This window comes from Gavia stellata, chromosome 9, assembly GCF_030936135.1.
Source record: "Gavia stellata isolate bGavSte3 chromosome 9, bGavSte3.hap2, whole genome shotgun sequence".
In the NCBI taxonomy this organism is placed as follows: Eukaryota; Metazoa; Chordata; class Aves; order Gaviiformes; family Gaviidae; genus Gavia; species Gavia stellata.
The window spans coordinates 11,097,207-11,115,954 of NC_082602.1; the positions used below are offsets into that span (position 1 = coordinate 11,097,207).

At 43.9% G+C, this 18,748-nt stretch overlaps 1 protein-coding gene across 1 annotated transcript in view; it reads right to left on the reverse strand.

Annotated features, from left to right (window-relative positions):
- The window catches only part of CDHR1 (cadherin related family member 1), a 46,381-nt gene that overhangs the window by 13,788 nt on the left and 13,845 nt on the right, over nucleotides 1–18,748 (reverse strand). Inside the window, exons 7-13 of the mRNA XM_009818709.2 lie at nucleotides 18,084–18,200; nucleotides 16,250–16,393; nucleotides 13,161–13,239; nucleotides 10,168–10,268; nucleotides 8,187–8,390; nucleotides 5,533–5,685; nucleotides 719–883 (exon numbers count right to left, since the gene is read on the reverse strand). Coding sequence (XP_009817011.2) covers nucleotides 719–883; nucleotides 5,533–5,685; nucleotides 8,187–8,390; nucleotides 10,168–10,268; nucleotides 13,161–13,239; nucleotides 16,250–16,393; nucleotides 18,084–18,200 — 963 coding nt within the window. The remainder of the gene's footprint in view (nucleotides 1–718; nucleotides 884–5,532; nucleotides 5,686–8,186; nucleotides 8,391–10,167; nucleotides 10,269–13,160; nucleotides 13,240–16,249; nucleotides 16,394–18,083; nucleotides 18,201–18,748) is intronic.

Genomic DNA, 18,748 nt, shown 5'->3' on the forward strand with positions numbered 1-18,748 from the left:
CACCCAGCGAGCCCCACACGGCCAGCAGCTTTCTCGGCTTTGCGACACGAGATCTGTTTCCAGCCCCAGCAGCTGCGTTAAAGAGATACAGCTCACACCGATGGCTGGAGGTGCTTCTCCAGCACGTAGGGCCCAGGTAATGCCCTGACTTTCTTTCTATGATACTGAAAAATCTATAAGCATATTGTTCCCACTGTGAGACGATACTTACATAGGGATCTTTCTTTCCCAGCTCTAAGCATTTTAATGTTATATTCTTGCCTTCATTAACTGTCTAATTATGCAATTAGCAGCCAGATTCCTCCCGGGAGGGGAAGACTAATACCTACTAAGGAGCCATCTTGTTTTCGTTTTACTTGTACTTAAGCAAGCAAATCCAGTAAATCCAATTCCTCTTAGTCATAACTAAATCTTCCTGCCGGACACTGATTTGACTGGGGCTTAGTACTCACAGACCATGTGATTTGTCTTAAAAGCAGATGACCTTTAATTAAAAACCAAAGTAAATTTGTTGTTCTGAAAAATGTTTGCCTAAAATTTTATTTTTTCAGAAGTGGGGTTTTTTTGTTGATTCTGGAAAGGAACTAGAGTTCAGTCTGGAAGCTGAATGGCGAGTAAGATTTGCTACTTGCCTCTGTCCACTATTTTTAAGGTACTTGAACTGTCTCCACAGACACCTAGAAAAGAGAGCATTTCCTAAGAGACAGATGAAACTTACTGTAACAGCAACTACGTTTGAGCCCCCCGGGGAGTTCTCGGGGATCCTGGCAATGTAGTAGTCGGAGGAGAACTTCGGGACATTATCATTGGTATCCAGCAAGCGTATCACTATGTCAGCAGTTGAGCTGAATTTCTCTGGTGTGTTCACCTCTATTGCAAGAAGCTAAAAAGAGAAAACCAGGAAATTACTACAAAGCAGCTATTATTACTTATTAAAGGAGCTTCCTTCCACTACCCATAGCACATTGGTGCATGTTAGCCTGGTTGGACCAGACAGCTCAAAAACAGGGAGATGATGAGCTAGGTCAGTGCGCAGCCTAGGCTTGTTTGTGCACGCTTGCAATGGGCAATCAAGCTGTGGAAAGAGGACTTCAAACCTGTGCATACATATTAGACTTCACATGACAGATATGATTGGTCATAACTAAACAACACAAGTCAAAAAGCCATAACAGAAGCAAGCAAACACCCATCCCTGGGCAGCTCCTAGAACTTAGGGAAACGCAAGTACTGAATAATTTTGAATAATCACATAAATTGAGTCATGATCCTTTGCAGAGGAAGCATAAATTCTTCATCAGGAACAAAGTCAGGGCAATAAACTGCACCAAACAGGGTAAAGAGATGAAAGAACTGGTGCCCTGGGATGTCTGGAAGCAGCAGCATCACCCCCACCCCAAATGCAGGACCGTCAGGGATCAGCATATACAGCAGAACCCCATTTCACAATTTTTGTGAAATAATTTGTGAAAGTTTGTGAGAACTCCTACCACCAGGCTTCTTGGGACTCTACTCTTGCTGCCTCCTGCTGATTAGGACTTTATCATATACCCACCGGGACTTTTGAATTGCCTCGCTGTCTCTGAGGAGGAACAGAGAACTCTGGCACAACACATTCTCATAACTCTGCTCAGCTGAAAGGGCAGGCAACCACATTCAGCAAGAGCAGGGACGGGGAGAAGCCAGCAGCATGGGTGTGCTGGCTGGCTGGCAGCAGAGCTTAACACTAGTACATGCCTATCTCATCCCTCAGCTGAGGGACGGCACTGCTGGGTTAGCAAGTTGGTTTCTCACATTGCCTCTTAATGCACAGCTAACTGCTGCAGGGAAGAGCAGCCACCCCAGAGAAGGAAGAGGATAACCCAGGCGTCTGGCATGTGGCAGTTCTCAGTAGGCAGCAGGGAGCTCTCAGATCCCTGCCTGGGAACAGACCTCAGCAAGTATTTGGTGAGTCACCTCCAAAGCCTCAGACAAGCACTTTTCCACAGGACTTCAGCAGCTTGGCACCAAATGTCTTCTCTCTTATTCTTAGTCTAACACAAAATAGCAGCAGTGTTTCTACTGTGTCTCTGTTTGCTCCTCAGTAGATTAGGGGGATGTCAGTAGGAAGCCTGAGCTGGTAGAGCAGCAAGCCTCTTGCTCAGGCGGTGCGCAACTGAGCAAGAAAGAGCGGGTTCAGCAACAGGTACTGAGAGACACAAAGCCCTTCACAGGCTCCGGACCAGGCATCTGGTCCCTGATGGATGGCTGCCTCACACAGAATCAGCACTAGGACATCAGTCTTGGGCTCTGTAGGGGCTGAACCCAAATGACTAACACAATGACCAATGGTCAACCATTTGGTTTTCATGCTTGGGCAGAGCCCTAGTTAACACAAAGCAGGAGGGCTCTAGAAACCTACTGAGGACAGCACACCACTAACAGACTAGTGAGCAGACATTTAACTGAGATACGAGAGGCTCAACTGAAAAATCTAGCTGCGTGGGTTTTAATTCCCAGTAGACATATGTCCTAGGCGCTCCCTGAAAGAGGGTGAATGCCTAAGTGAGCTTTGAGCTTTGGAGACTGCCACAGCGTCTCCTGCTCCATTGGTGCAGCGCCTCACTGAGATGAGGGCTGTGGGACCTCGTCCTTCCCATGCCACTCGCTGGGTGCTCGGCCTCTGTCCCACCATGTCACAGCTCCCCGTGGGGCAAGCGGCACGTGATGCACACCAGGGGTGGCACCGCTGGCTGGCTGTGGGGCACACACCGTGTTCAAGTCCCTGCTCGGCTAGGTTCGGAGAAGTTTGTATCGCCTGGAGGTGACGGAGTTTGGGGAGGGTGGGGAGCAGATTAAGCAGACAGGGAAAAGGCTATGTCAGTATCATCTCCTGGAGCTGTTCCTACTGCATGAACATTTATAGTGGTTGGAAATAAACGGTGAAAGGGTTCTTGAAGAAATTAATCTTGAAGGATTGCTTGTAATTACTGTAGGACACATCTGCTCTGAAAGGGGAGTTTGGTCACTGTGTCTCTGTGCTAGCTTTTGTGTTTGGGAGTCTCGGATGGTGTTACAGCAAAAGAAATTTTTGAAGGGACAGTCATACAAACATCAGCAAAAACCTGCTCGTGAGCAATCTCAGCTCCTAAAGCAGCACAGAGATAAAATCTTATTGCTTATCATGCACGTGGAGCTATGACTAAATTATAACATCTGCAGTGAAATAATCTTTGCTGCTGGAATCAGCCCATCTTAGAATACCTTACGAGGGCTTAGTATTTTTACTTTGTTGTCTACATTCATTTTTTATTCCCTCTCCTTTTAGCAGCCGTAGTCCAGCTATGTCAACATGCTGACAACATCTTCCTTCAGGGAGGGATTTTTGTCAGCTTACTTGCCTGCAATGTCTTATGCAGAGCTGTATTGTTTGGTTTATGCAGAGAAAGAAAAAAATAGCATAAAACTATTACTTCACAGGACCACGTATCAACAATTAATACAAGTGTCAGAAGAGCAAATTGAGATATAATCTTAAAAGTGGCAGGTAAATTTTTAAAATAGAGTTTGATTTTGGCAACTGAAGATAATTGCAGCCTCCTCCAGTCCCGCTCGGCAGGAGATGTGAGTGTCTGCAGAATGTGAGGGGTAGGTGCAGGCTCCTGTCGAGGCGGGATGTACTCTAAGCTGAAGGAGGTGGAGGCAGGAGGTTTGGCCCCCAAAGCATGTCAGCCCATGACAAGGTGCGACAGCAACATCTGGCCCCTGTGGCAGAGGGACCTGAGATCTAAGAGGCCAGGCTGGAGGGGTACGAATTACCACAGCTGCCATACCTTGGGAAACCCACTCTAGCTCTTGGACAGCTGAAAATGAAAATGAAGGAACTTCATTTAAGAGCCAGCCCTAAATGGAAGATAGATTTTTCTCTAGTAGCCTTTGCTTCAGGTAATTTTTCAGTGCACCTCCCAATCAAATTAGCTTTAATTCCTCTCTGGCATTTTACTGTTCAGTAACAAACCAGAGGAGAGGGATCATTGTTTACAGAAAAAAACCCCTGAAAATAGCTTCTCAAAGCTGCTGTAGGATACATGTTAAATAGAAATAGTAAGATATTTCATTCAAAATTCTAACCAGAGTGACTACATTGGCAACTAAAACTGGGTAGGAAGCGATTTGAACTTTTCAGGGAAATGGAGACAGCAGTCAGGTCTTTATAAAGCATTTGCTGCCATATATTACTACCATATCATCTAGCTGCACCTTCTTCATTTGGAATCTAGACAAAGGCTCTGCATTTTTAGCAAAGCCTTATGGTCTTTCTCCAGTAGAAATAATTTCATCCAAAAAAAAAAGTGAATAACTGCTTAAGCTAAAAAAAAAGCTAAAAAAATTACCTTTTTCTTGGTAATTAATTCTTTCAGTGTTCCTGGCAATCACATTAACTCCTTTGATTTCTATTAGTATTCATGAGGAGGTCATGTGTAACTTTTTTACTGGTCTTTTGGTAGTTTAACCTGAATAAATGTGCGCTTATTATAATTAGTTTTGGTAGCACTTTATAGCCCTTTCAGTATCTTCCATTTTAATACAGTAATGATGCCTCATATTTTTGTAGCATCTATAACCTATGAAGCTCAAAATGACTAAAAGGAGACATGAAGCATACTGCAGTGAAATGACTTGCTAAGGACACAAAGCAAACCATGTAGCAAGGGTGAGAACAAAATCCAGGAAGCTGGCTTCTCGACTCTGCTAAAAATGCCACTTTCTGTACAAAATCAAAACTAGCATACGTTAATACTCAGCTAGATAATTTTGGCAATATTTTTTATTAATGATTACAAGGATTGTCTATGCCATCCTTTTCAGTCAGAACTGAACCATCTATACTCATGTTCAGAGGCAGCTGACAGAAAACCAGACTACTTAATTATCTTGTTGATGGAGCCAATCAATCCCTCGGGGAAGGTGAAAACGCAAGGGTCCAGCTTTTGGATGAAAGCTGATTCTTGTATGGCTGGCTTGGAGCATGGGTGAGATAGCCTCAGATCAGTCTGCAAAAGGCCATCTAGATAGATGCACTCTGACAAAGGCAGTGAGCAGTTTTGGGAAATCATTTTCCAGTCAGCTGGGGTCTTCAGCCTGCCAACGTTCAAAAGCGTGATCCAAATTACTTAGGACTAAGCAGGTACAGTTCTGGCTCCAGAGAAATTAGGATTTCATCCTGTGAACTTGTCATTGCAAGAGCAGAAATAACACCCTTAGGGTTCAGTCTAGAATGACTCAGAGCCACCAACATGTGCAGTTTCCACAGAGAGATAATATTCAACATTTTGCACTGGCTGGACTAAATTAGTCCACAGATGCATCCATTAAACCTTTGGAAGTTGATGAACCAGGGGCGGAAATGAGTTTCCCTTACATGGAATATAATGTCACTGACAATGCATCAGACAGCTCCAGATGGATTAAGGAGCTAAATCCCATCAGATACATAAGCCATCATACACATATTGTATACACAGGTAGAGAGGACCCGGAAAGCAGAAGTACCTTGAAGGTTAACACCTTGAATTTTTCATAGTCAATAGCAGCAGAATCTTCCACTATTATTGTAACCTGAGCCTCATTCAGGACAGTTTGGGGAACCACTCGGAAGATGCCACCGGGTCCAACAAGACGGAGGTTGAATTTAGCATTGGCTCCCTGTGAATGAAAGCAGATATGGCATTGTTTTCAGTGAGCGATGCATTTCTTACAGCCTAGGTTGGCTCTGTTTCTTCACACTGTATAAAATTAGAATGAGTCTTACTGCTTAGAGCCCTCTGCTCTCCATCCCCTGGCCAAGAGACTGCTAAGAAGCTTAGTTATATAATCCCTCCAGCCCTGGTCACAAGATCGACACAGCTTTTCTTAAAATAGATTGACAAGCGTGGTTATTCTTTCAGTCATAATGGAAAAACCCTGCAGCAGGACTGGCATAGAGAGGGGCTCTTGTGGCAAGCAGTCTTGGGCTTTGCGCCACACACTGTGAGCTAGCGTAGGTGACAGAGATGACACCAAGTCCTGCCTCCTCCTGGTTCCCACCAAGGAAAGACAACCGAACTGCCTGAGTCAGGACAATGGACCCCTCAAAACCCCAGCCTGTGTCCTAAGAGCTCACAGCCTGGGATGTTGATGCAGAGCCACAAAGATATGCAGTTTCCAAACAGAGGTGGTACTCCGCTGTTTGCACTGACTGGGTTAAGCTAGCTCAGAGTTACAGCCACTAAATCTTTTGGAAACTGATGCACTTGGGAGGAGAGCAGAGCTCCAGCTCCACTTGTGCAGGATGAAATATGACACACATTTGACAGCTCCAGGTGAAGGGAGAAGCCAAATCCCATAATATAGATAAACCTTCTAGCCAGGGAGGACATGAGAAGCAGCAATATCTAGAAGGTTACCACCACTTGTGTGCGAATTGGGAAGAATAAGCCAGAGCCAAATGGACAGACCAATTCTTTTAGACCAAACTGGAGCATGGAAAAGAAAAGATGAAATGGGGATTCTCATATTTCTGCCTTACTGGGGAAGTGTGAAAATGAGCTCAGCCCATTTAACCAACTCTCTGAATTCACCAGTTTCTCAAACAATGTCACAGTTACACTGCGACAACCAGCCAGATTCACTGCCTGGCTGGTGCCATGTTCTCCCCCTAGCATGAATCTCAAGATGAAGAATTTCTAATAATAACTTTCATATAGGATAACTCTACTTTCAGCTGTATCCCCGGAGGACTTGTTATGAGCAGTTCTTGCTGCAACCCTAGCTCATGTAAAGAGGAAAAGTATTCAGCAGTAGTGCCCCAAGGCAACCAGAATGATCTTTGATTCAACTCAGTGGTCTGCGTTGTTTGGTCATACAAACCCCCACAGCTACAGAGATGACAACAGGCTTTTGCTGGCTAGTAAAGCCAAACACACAAAGCCGTTGCTGCTGGGCTATAGAAAATAGTGCTGATGGGGTAAGTGGACCGTCTGACCGTACAAAGTCCTCTGCACTTGGGACTGTACGTCACTGGAGGGATGGTGGCATTGGCAGGGGGAGAACTGCCTCCCTCCTTGAGAAATCTATAGTGTATTTAGAAATGTTTTCTGCTTATTTTATAGCCTAACTTACAGCCTGAATATTTTGCCAGCCTACGTGACACATATATATTTGTGTCTAAATAGAAGAGATGGGGTTTGTTTCTTTCCTTCTGCAGCAACATCCCCTGTGACAATAGCAGGATAGACGTAGCACTGCTTTGAAAGTAGTCATTTATCTGCTTGCTGCAGAGCAGCAGGAGGGAGGGGGAAGAAGCTAGTGGGTTTGATAGAGTACAATACAGTCAAACCAGCACAATACCGAGCACAGTTGTATAAAAGCACTCTTTCCAATAGTAATACAGTTCTCAGATGCCTTAAGCTTTTCTCTTGTCACTACCTAACCTCAGGCTAACTCAGATGGATGCCATTCATACAGTATTTAGCTTAGGCATCCCTATAGCAACCATCACCATAGTCTCTTACGGGCATCACAGGTCAGTTAGATAGCAGGCTGAGATGGATGGATTCTTCTTTCCTTTTCCTTTGTCTGGTTAAAGTTAGTTTGGCTCTGGCATAATTTTTAAGATTACTTAAAAATATCACTCCAGTGGGAATGATTTATCAAAGCATGCACTGCAGACTCTGGCTGTAACATAAGGACCAGAAGGACAATATATTGTAATAAAATCAATGTAAGGGTATGGACTGTATTGTTTCCAGCAGGGCCTGAGAAGATAAAGACAGCAATTGCACTTGAAGTTACTAAAGTGATTGGAAGCTCTAAGTAAATCTCCAAAGGGAGTACATTCTTGGACTTTACACTGTCAGCAACTGAATACAACCAGTAGTTAGGGGAAGTTCATAAGGACTGTTCAACTTTCGTCATCACAAGAACTGGGCTGCAGCTTTAGGACCACCCTTCTCATCGACATAACAGTATATGATAGACTAAATATACTTCTGGGTCCAAACTGTCTGTGGTAATGGACCCTACAACTACTTTGTCTGCCCTAGGCTTTTGGGGAATGCAGGTGAAATAGTTGAGTTCCTAAAAGGACATTTCCCCATCTGACAGCTCTTTCTAGTCTTTGGGAAAATAGGGCAGGAAAACTGAAAGTCCACATAGCTTCTACTTACCTGGTCTGAATCATTGACTGTAATCTTCAATCCCCTCAAGATTTCACCCTCTGGGGGATGCTCGTACATGGTCAGTTCAAATCTGTTCTGGGGACCATTTTCTCCATAGAATGTTGGTGGATGGTTGTTGAGGTCGACCACCCGTATAGTCACCACGGCAAAAGCATACACTGAGATGTCACCTTCCTGACTGACTTCTGATGCCTGCAGTAGGCAGGAGAGAGAGAATAATGATGAGGGTACACTCTCTTTCCTCAGTTCCATTTTCAGGTATTGTCCTGCATGTACAAACCACCCTAACACACTAACTGGTACAAAGATTCACAGCTTTATATTTCTCTAGAAATCTCAGTCCATGTCACACTGAAGTTTATGATGATTAGAGGATTATGGTAATAAACCAGTCCCAATAAAGCCACAGTGAAAAAATTCTCCTCCTCATTTTGTGAGCTTAGCACCTCACCCTAGGTGAAAACAGTTCTCTAAAGACAGATATTTTAATAGAGGCAGGATAATTGCTTGCCTAAAGTGTTGACAGAATAGAAAAGGAAGACAATCTTTAAATTTGCTGTGGTACCACAGGCAGTTGATTTTCACATTGCATGCAAGGACTGCAGCCTTGAAAACTCTGCAAGAAAAACTGTTCTTGCGGGTTTTAGGCAAATATTTGAAAAAGAAAAATGACACACTCTTTTCTTTTTTTGAGATTTAGTCTCTGATTTACAATTCTGCTTTGCTGTCTAGATGAGCTTAATTTAAGCTGGATATAGTTTGGACAGACAAGCAAACCTAGTTGGCATTTTTCTGAACTGAATGATCAAATCTGTCTGGGTTTCAGCAATTCCAACATGCAGCCTGATTCACTGAACTGAACCTAAGATGTTTCTTCTGTCAGGAGAGAAACTCTGGCTGATGTTTTTGTAATAAAACCGCTATCTCTAACATGCTTTTTTGCTCAAAGGGCTCAAAACCAAAGGCACTAGACTGCTAAATTTCTCTGAAGATACTAGTCTGGTAACTGAGGTGCCTGTCACTATCTGTGCTGGGTAGTACAACACTCTCTTGGTTCCTCAGGCAGATTTTGTAGCCTGCACAAGCTCTGGGTCACCACAGATATAACTAGCAGATCAGCAAAGCTTGCAAGGGCTTAACTAATCCTGTATCTGGGAAGTGCTAGCAGACTGCAGTAAACCAGAGAGATTAGGGGAAGAAACGCTGCCTGAGTTTAACTTGGACAACAGGAACTCTACGATCTGCCAGGCTCAGCAACATGCTTGAGCCCACTAGCAAGCAAGTTGCCCTTGAGGATGCTACACTGGTTCTGGCAGTGTGCAAGGCCTCAAAGCTGCCTTTAGACAATATTGTCCTTACTATGACAAACTCGTGGTTGTAATATGCATTTGCTTGAACAAAACTGATATAGTCTTCACAATTTAACTCTACATTTTTATACTCTTGGTCTTTAGAAACTGCTTAAAATAATGCAGCCTATCACACTGATACTAGCTCATCAAGGTGTTAGCTTACCAAGGTGTTAGTTTGTATTTGTATGTGGCTGATCAATGCTTCAGGAGTGGATACAGATATGACATTGCATGATCTGCTTCATTTCTTTTACTAATCACAGATTTGACAGTTACCTCTCTCATCACATAGAGGTTACAAGACATTAATTCCCAGTTTAGCAATAAATCTGAAAACACAGAGAACAGTTGTCTACGTATTGTAAAGGATGTTGATTCTCTAGACTCAGAGGTAAAATCAGAACAAGATGACTTCATTTGAAAGAAGTAATTTGAGACACTAGATATCCCAAGGAACAAAACCAGGTTGTTCTCTTTTATACTATCTGGCACTCTGCTCAAATATAGGAAGTAGTTTCTAAAACAGGTAAAATCAGCTATAAATTGAGCTATTTTAGACAATCATGCCTACTCGTGGCATTTAAGACCAACAGTCTTCAAGTGGCCACAGAACATACCTGAATTTTTAGTTCATACACTTCTTTCTTGAGCTGATTTGGGCTTTTTATAACAGAAATGGCTCCAGTTGTGTTGCTGATTTCGAAGGAACCTTCACTTCCTGCAATAAAACCAAGATGCTCTAGTTACATGCCACACTGCCTTTTCCTGAATAAGCATGAGCAATCAACCATACACTTCATTAAGCATATCTTCGTCCATATGTGTATCCATATCTATGAGCAGATCTGAAGCCACTTTTCAAAAATGAAGCATTTCTATGCCTGGTCACAGTGAGATGAAAACACAGGTAAGAGCCAAAAAGGGTTTCCTCCCCTAGGAACGGCTCAGTGGAGCTCGGCCCCTATGGGCAGCTGCCCTCACTTCCCTCTTCCCACCCTGGTCAGGTTCCCTTCAAGCCTCAGCAACCAGGCATGCAAATTTGGTATTCATTTCTATTACGCTGTCTTCTTTATATGCTGGTTTAGACAAAAATAGACATTCCTTATTTTAATTAGCAAATGCATAATTAAGTCTCTGAGAAACAAGAACATTTCTCTTCACTAATATCAGCTAAGGTGAGAAGTCTAACAATCCATCTGAAAGAAACATAGTCATTCTTTCTGCAGACAGCATCTCTGGAGAAGCGTCTTCTTACCTTAGACGTTCAGTTGTTAAAAACTCTCAGCCTCTTGCAAGGCTGTCCTGAACAAAAAGGGATTTTGGAGGATCTGGGGTAAAACTCAGGCTTTTCTCATTGAGGCAGAGTCTGACACAGGCAGGACAGGACTGCAGGCTGACTTTGCCGCCCCTGACATAACTTCCATTGATCTGAGCAGAAGATCAGTTACAGGGCGGTGATCCCTTGAGACCTGGTGAATTTGTGCTGAGGCAAATGCCAGCTTGCAGAGAGGCAGCAGTGTCTCAGCACATCTCGCTGTCACAGCCAAAAGCAGGCTGGTACCTGGGGAAGGGACCAGCCAGCAGCTCAGGGGGCCCTGCCCTGCTCTGCCAAGGGGTTATGGGCACTCCTGCGTGCTACTTTACATATGGTATTTGCCACAATCTACACTTTGTGGCAGAGCCGACCGTTGAAAGGAAAAGAGAGGAAAACCCTTACAATGAAGGAGACCAAGCCTTCAGAAATAAAGGATGATGACCTGAAAGCCCAGTCATTTTTCTTTTTCTGTATCTCAATTCCATTGCTGATTTTTAAACCATATGATAGTATCCCATTTTGCTAATACCTGCAATAACTGCAACTTCATTAAAGTACACTAGACACAACATTGAACAGATATTGACTCATACAATGGTCAATTATGAAGATGCATTGGCCTCAAAGTACATCCTGACTGAGAAGAAGCTTAAGTCAATAGTGGTTTCAAGCCACCATACTTCATGTTATTGTCTAGTTATCACATGGAAATTAGTAACTCAGAGTATGTAGCATTATGTGTGTTCCTTCGTACAGCACGTTCAGAGGATTGGAGTATTTTCTAAAATTATCCCACACTCCCCAGATAAAAACTTCTTACAAAGAATATATAATTTCCTATTTGCTGTTAGTATTTTCTTGCCCCTTGACAACTCAGCCTGCAAGTATTGGAATAATGGCTTGTTACAAGTAATGCCAGGGTCTGAGGTGCAGGGGCAGAAACCTGTTGTAATCTTTTGTTCTCTATCTATTTCTCAAACTTTCTGTGCACTAAAAGCATATTCCCTTCCCCTTTTTTCCATTTCATACTAACAAAATCCTGTGTTAATGCGCATGAGGAAAGCCTGGTCTCCATTAAGTCATATTATATGCTACTTATCTGTCATGCCCTTCCATCTTCATTTTCCACTCTTTCCTAATCACTTACCTTTTTTATCCCATAGCACGTTTTTGGTCCTTCTCTATTTTCTTTGGAAATCTAGTACCTTTCCGCATTAATCCTATTTGCCTTTGCCATTCTCCCTGGTTTATCTGTCTTCACTTAGTCTGCTTACTCAATTTCATTCCATTTATTTGTTCTTACTCTTCATTCGGAACCTTTCTTTTTACCTTTTCTCATTTTCCACCTATTCTCTTCTGCAACCTTTTTTTCTCCGTGTTTCTACCTTCCTTTTACCCGTTTCTATCTATTCCCTTGCATTGAGAATAAGGAACCTCAGCATGGGTCCCATCCCGCATCAAGGCAAAACCTCAATTGCAACCCTCTCTGTCCTCTCTAGACCTTGGTGTTTAGATCATGTAACAAAATGAAGAACTTGCTGTATAGCTCTGCAACTACACCTCAGATTTCTCTTAGGAAATTTTGGGATCTCTCACACCTGGAAGTTGGGGTGCCCAGTTGCCATGGAAGTCTCATTTTGGAGGAAGAGAGAACCAAAGAAAACTAAAGTTGCAGCTTGGAGTTTAGTTGAAACAAGTTGTTGACTTCACCAGCTAATGACTCATCAATTCAGCTAAGTCTCACATTTATGCTATTAAAAGATGTGCGACAGACGTCCTCAGAATAGCTGATGAAAAGCATTAATCTTCTGATAACATCTACTTTCTTCCAGTGCAGTGTACAGCCAGTGTCTCTTCACTGGTACATATCATTTCTTCCAAGAAACCAGAAGTTTCACTGTTTAGCCACTTTAATCACAATATTAATAAAAACATCCCTCTAAATACTATGTCTGGGTCATTCTCTCGCCTCGCAGATTAAATGGTAGAGACGCTCAGTAGCGGTGAATGCATCTCCCTTTACTCTTTCTGAAATGACAAGCAGGCTACTGATGCCTAACAAATCAGCAACGTTAACAACTCCAAGTGAAGTTCTGTGAAGCAGATACTAAAACTCAGTGAATCGTATTGTGGCTGTTCTCTGGTAGACAGGGCCCTGGAGTTGTTCGAGGTACCTGACATTATTTCATAAGAGTTTATCTCAGCTTTATTAAACTCCAGCACATCCCATTCTAATTTAATGTCAGATCTTGTTTTGACTGCCCTTCAGATTTCATACAAGACAAGTCTACTCACCGTTCACAATGCAGTAATGAATACTGTTAGGCTTTCCTCTGTCTCCATCAAGAGCAACAACAGTAAGGACCTCAGAGCCCTGGAGAGAAATGGGAAATCACAGTCTGTGTGCTGAGATCAAAGAGCAGTGAAATTGCAACTGCATATTAATAAACTGAACTTCCGTAAGTCTTTCTGCAGTGAGGCGTGGGGGGAAGAGTGGGTACTATTGCTTGTGCTCTATGGGGAACACAGCAGGGGCCGTTGACTCTCAGCCAGAAAAAAAATCAGTGCTTGGCTTTGCCTAGCAGGAGCTGGATACTACTCCTTGGACCAGCTCCATGTTGTTCCTACATCAAAAGTTATAGCTGTTCCCAGGCATGTGGCAGCCCGTGCACTGTACCTCCATACAAAGTGGGGACACCCCTGCTGCTGCTCACTCCCTGTGGAGCCGCTGCACGCCCTGCCCTCGCCAGCCAGCTGCCAGCGCCACGCCACTGCCTGCACCGAGGGCAGAGCAACCACGGTTTGGTGCGTGGTCCTCAGCTGCCCCGGCAGGGCCAGGGCTTGCTGCAGCTTCGGGGCACGCCATGCGCCTGCCGAGAGACCGGTGCCAGTTTGCCCAGTGCCCCACCGGTTTGTCCTTTTTTCCAACTCAACTGGGTGATCTCCAGAGGACCCGCAGGAGCACCGCACTGCGCCCCACGGGCTGCCCTGTGCCCACTGCTGCGGCAGTGCCGACAGCACGGGTGTGAAACGGCTGCAGGGCCCGTGTGGCCACGAGTCCCTCAGCCCAGGGGCTGGCTGGCCGCAGGAGCAATTGGAAGCTGTGCCCAGGGACACCTACCTTGAGCCACAGACTTGGACAGAGGATTTGAAGTAACCAGTCTGAGACCTGAGGTTTAGTTTGGGTCCCTACCAAGATGCCCTTTGCTAGCTGCTGTGTAGGCTCCCGGCGTTGCTGCGTGCCCCATGGCCACACAGTGTGCTGAGACACAGGCAGCTGCTGAGGAGTCATCAGGTCATTTTGGTCCTACCTAATTAAGTTCAGACAGGCAGCAAAAGCAAACAGGGGATCACAAAGCAACTTGGCCCACAGAACATTTAGGGCATAAAATTGTGATGAAAATTATAGTGATTTAACTGTCCTTAAGCCTTCACTGTCTTTCTTTCTGTGCAAGTAACGTGGATGTGGGCCATATGTGCAGAACTTGCGTACCGGAGACTATTTGCTTGTGTGTCTACTCCTATCAGCTCAGAGGGATGATGACTGTCAGCATTCAAATGCTCACCCAAGCGGCAATGAGCTGTGCAACTTAGGCCTCTGAAACAAAGCATTACTGTTTGGGGCTGCAAAACCAGGGAACACTGAAGTAACTGTCAGTTAATCACAAATGGCAAGAAGGAACGTTTTCATGACAACCCTTGAGTCAATTTTTCGAACAAGAGCAAGGTCCTGTTAGAGCAACTGGAAATACAGAACTGTATTTATTATAATTTGTGCTGGAAGCTGTAACAAAATCTGCCTCCTGGACAAAATGCAGTGCAGTCCCTTTGAAGGTGACAGAGTACTTATAAATCCCGACAACTCCACCAAGGAGAAAAGAAGCAAGTTTACAAAACTAACACCAAACCTGTAAACAACACTAGAATCAGCTAGCGCATCTCTCTTTGTGGAGTTCATTGTAATAGCAAAACCCACACTGGGAAGGACCGGTTTGTGCTTCTTCCATCATTGTATAATCATAATGGTGTAAGTTATGAGCTCAGGCTGGATGCAATTAACATTTATTGACTCCCATTTCCATGGTAAACACTAGCTCCTGTGTGCACCTGATAGTTATTTCAAGATCTATGTGTAACTATGCAGAATAAATCAATATACATAACATCATTCATCCCAAACATCTGCAAAGTACACAAGCATTACTTCTCTGCCCTGCTGAAATACAACAGCCTATGCACTGAACTGCAATATATAGTCATGCAAGGCTTGCAGTGTACATTGGAGTTCTGGACAGAAAGTAAAGACATGTTCTTTCCTGAAACTCAAGGGAATATCAGGTGAAAATCGTGCAATCACACTGCCAAAGAGATCAATAGTCTAATTTTGGGTAATTTCATAAGTAGATACCATTTCTCATCCTATGTATGAAGGAAATTTAAATTAAATCTTATGTATCAGGGTGAAAGCTGATCCATACACAATATCATGCCACTGCTTAGATATAGAGAAAATTCATTAATTTCCAGCTTCAAGAATGATATGTGGCTGAAAGCATCATGGTGGATATAATAAACTAATTTGCTAAGCTGTATACTCCCTTTTAAGCAAATCTGCCATTAGGCATTTCTGAGGTGATGGCACAGCCAGGAGCTCAGTGTGCTCCTTGGATTCTGTGTCCGTGACAGATACGAAGTGGCATCTTCAGCAGCAGATACATGCGGTGTCCCCACTTGTAAGTGGTTCTCCTAAGTATGCCCCTGCTTGTCTGGTAATCTGGTGGGTTTTAGGCCTGGGAGGACTTCCTGGCCCATTCTGCCTATCTAGCCATCACTGAGCAGAAAGTATCCTGCATTTTGGGGATGTCAGGATCGCCTCTCCCCAGGTGACGTCCATGGGACAGCACAAAAAGTCTAGAGCATTTGGACATAAATTCTCCCCACACCTTGCACAACCAGCTGTTGGTACCAGACTGGTCAGCTAGAAAATAAAACCACCGTGAGACCACACAGCACAGAAACACACAAAGGCTTCTAGCATGATGTGTCCAGCTGAGGTGACTGACAACCTGCTTAAGCCTTCGGCCAAGTGCCTCTGCAGGTCTCAGCTACGGAAGAGCTCTTAGTCACTCTCTGGGCTTAAACCAACATAAATGAGCAGAATCCTTTTTGACTTTAATGACACCAACGGGAAGCCTTGCATGGCAAGTTTGCAATGGATGTAAATAAGAACAAGTCTGAGATTTGGTCAGCTCATTTCACCTAGGAGTCAAATCAGAGGTTAGGTTCTAGTTTCCAATAAAGCCTGTGCTAGAAACCATAGGGCCATCTTGACTGAGATGTGAAGGATTGCGCTTGTTCTCCTACAGGCAAAAACCAGCACTTACCGCAAGTGTATCCTCATAGACGTATCCATAGTAGGGAGTCCCGATGAACATGGGAGGAGTGTCCTGAACGTCCTCCACATTGACAGTAACCGTTGTTGTGGCTGAAAACACTTTGTTGTCTCCCCTGAGCTTCCCACCACCATCCTAGAAGAGAAGTCATCATCAGATCCCTCTGCTGAAACATGTCTGCAAAACAGCTTATGGCATTGCATGCGCCTCATGAGCCTTCAGAAGTGCAGTCCCAGGAATCCCTTCTCTCTCTCAACACACACATTAATCTCTGCTGCCCTGTTCCCTTCTCTTTTCCATTTGTCCTGCTCCCTCTCTGATTAGGAAGACAGCTTGCAATGTCTCAGAAGTAATTTCTTATATTAAAAGTGGTTGTGCCAATATATGCAGTCATAGGTGATCTTTTATCAACACCACAGGGGACAGGGAATTCATTCTTTTTGCAGGAAAAAAGAATGCTGGAAATTGATGGAAAAAGTTAGTGGCCAAGGTCTCCAGCTTTTCATCCCACATATAGTCGTCATAAACACAAGACAACACGCAGTAGCAAGGTAGTGCATTTCTAGGGGGAAATTAAACAGGGCACATGATCAAAGTCTCCTAGGGACTCTTACATGATAAAGTGAGAGAACAGAGGAGCTGTGCAGCCAAGAACTGTTAGACAGCCACAGTGTGTAAACAGTCTCAGAGGACTTGACTACAATCAACTCCGAGCTACTGATACAGCAGAACCAATTAGAAAGATGACTTGCAATTTCAGAAGCTTTTAACACCCTCAGTCTCAGAGCACCTGCTGGAGGTCAGTAGTCATGCTAGTGCATAAGAGTGTGAACTGTTCAGCGTGTCTGCTGCACCAATTCTAAAAATTCTATTTTTTGGGAAAGATACGCTCATTTTTTCCCTCCTTACTGCTGCATTTAAGCCAAAATTTGTTACTTCTCCTCAGATGAACCCTGGCTAAAATAAATACATAAAAAGATCCATACATTTTTCATAAAACATGAGAAACTCAAAGTCACCATCAGTAGCAGCAAAATCATCCTCTTTCCACCCATAGGAGTCTGTCTGTGTGACAAGTCCCCACAGGACGCTGGGAGACTTTACTTCAGAATCCATAAACTTTTAATGCCTGTTATGAATCCTCAGCCACGCCACAGGCACAGCACTGCTGAGAATGACAGTGCCAACAAGGGATGTGCAGCAATATTTGCAGGATTTGAATAAGCTCCTGCCACAAGGCAGCAAAGAAGTGAAAGAAGGAAACATCCACAGATATTTCCAGAAAAGAAGTCCGTCACTTGTGCTGCACTGGGTCCAGCTGTGCCCAGCTGTGCCCTGTGTCTTACTGTGGGTAATGACTGTGACTCACACTGCCTCCCTGCCAGGGGTTTGCTCTTGCTGTGGTAGGGCCATGCCCCGGGCAGCATGAGGGAACCCTGGGCACCTGAATTTGCCCAAAGGCTGACAGCTTCTTGAAGCCGGGGCTGCCTACACCAACCCTTCACTTCTAGGTGACTCTCAAAACACACGGGGGACTTTCTGCAGCAGGGCTCACTATCCCGGCGCTGGGACCTAAGCAAAGTGTGGGAAACCCACTGCCAAATGCCTCCAGATGTTGTTCAGCAGTAGACACCAGTCACCTTTCCTCCCCCACTTTTCCATGTTACCTCCCACGCCTCCAGATATTACACAGGGAGTGACTCTGCTGCCTCAATGTTATGCTTCATGTTTCAGCAACCCTTTAAGGTACACTTGTATTCAAACTAAGCAGTCCTACTCAAATACAACCCCCCACCTCCTCTAGTGTCAGATAAAAGCTTTATACCTTGGCTACGACGACAACAAAATGAGTTCTTGATTTCTCATAGTCCAGGGTGACCCCTGTTTTGATGCGCAGGACACCACTGTGACGGTCTATTGTAAACTTATTAGCATGGATGTTCTAGAAGAAAAGAAAGGAAGAAACAGTGAGAGGTTACAGGTATGGAAATAAGATTGCCGTAGGGATTCATCTTTTATTTCATCTGCTAAGGGAAAAGACTAGAATAATGATACGATTTGGGTGAATAATGTATTTGATGAATTTCACCTCTGTGTGTTTATGAACAATTCATGAACCAACCACGAGTCTCTCATTATTCAGAATAAATCAGTTACCTTGCAGTGTAGATTTTTTTAATCTTTTAGTATTTCATTGTGAAATCTTAAGCTTTGGTTAAGACAGTTCATTGCATGGAAAGAGGTAGGGAGGCTTAACAGAAAAAAAGATGAGGGGAAACGGAAGAGGAAAAAAGGTGTTATCCCTTAGTGTTTCAAAGTTCTACTGACTTAAAAAAAAGCAGGAAGTTTTCATGCATAGATTATTGTCAATGGAGTGGGTTTTGCGATATACAAATAAAACCTAAAAGACATCTGATTTCCAAAACGGCCTAAAAAATATGTCCCTCCATTCTTCTGGACTGGAGATATCTATAAGCACACTTCCATTTG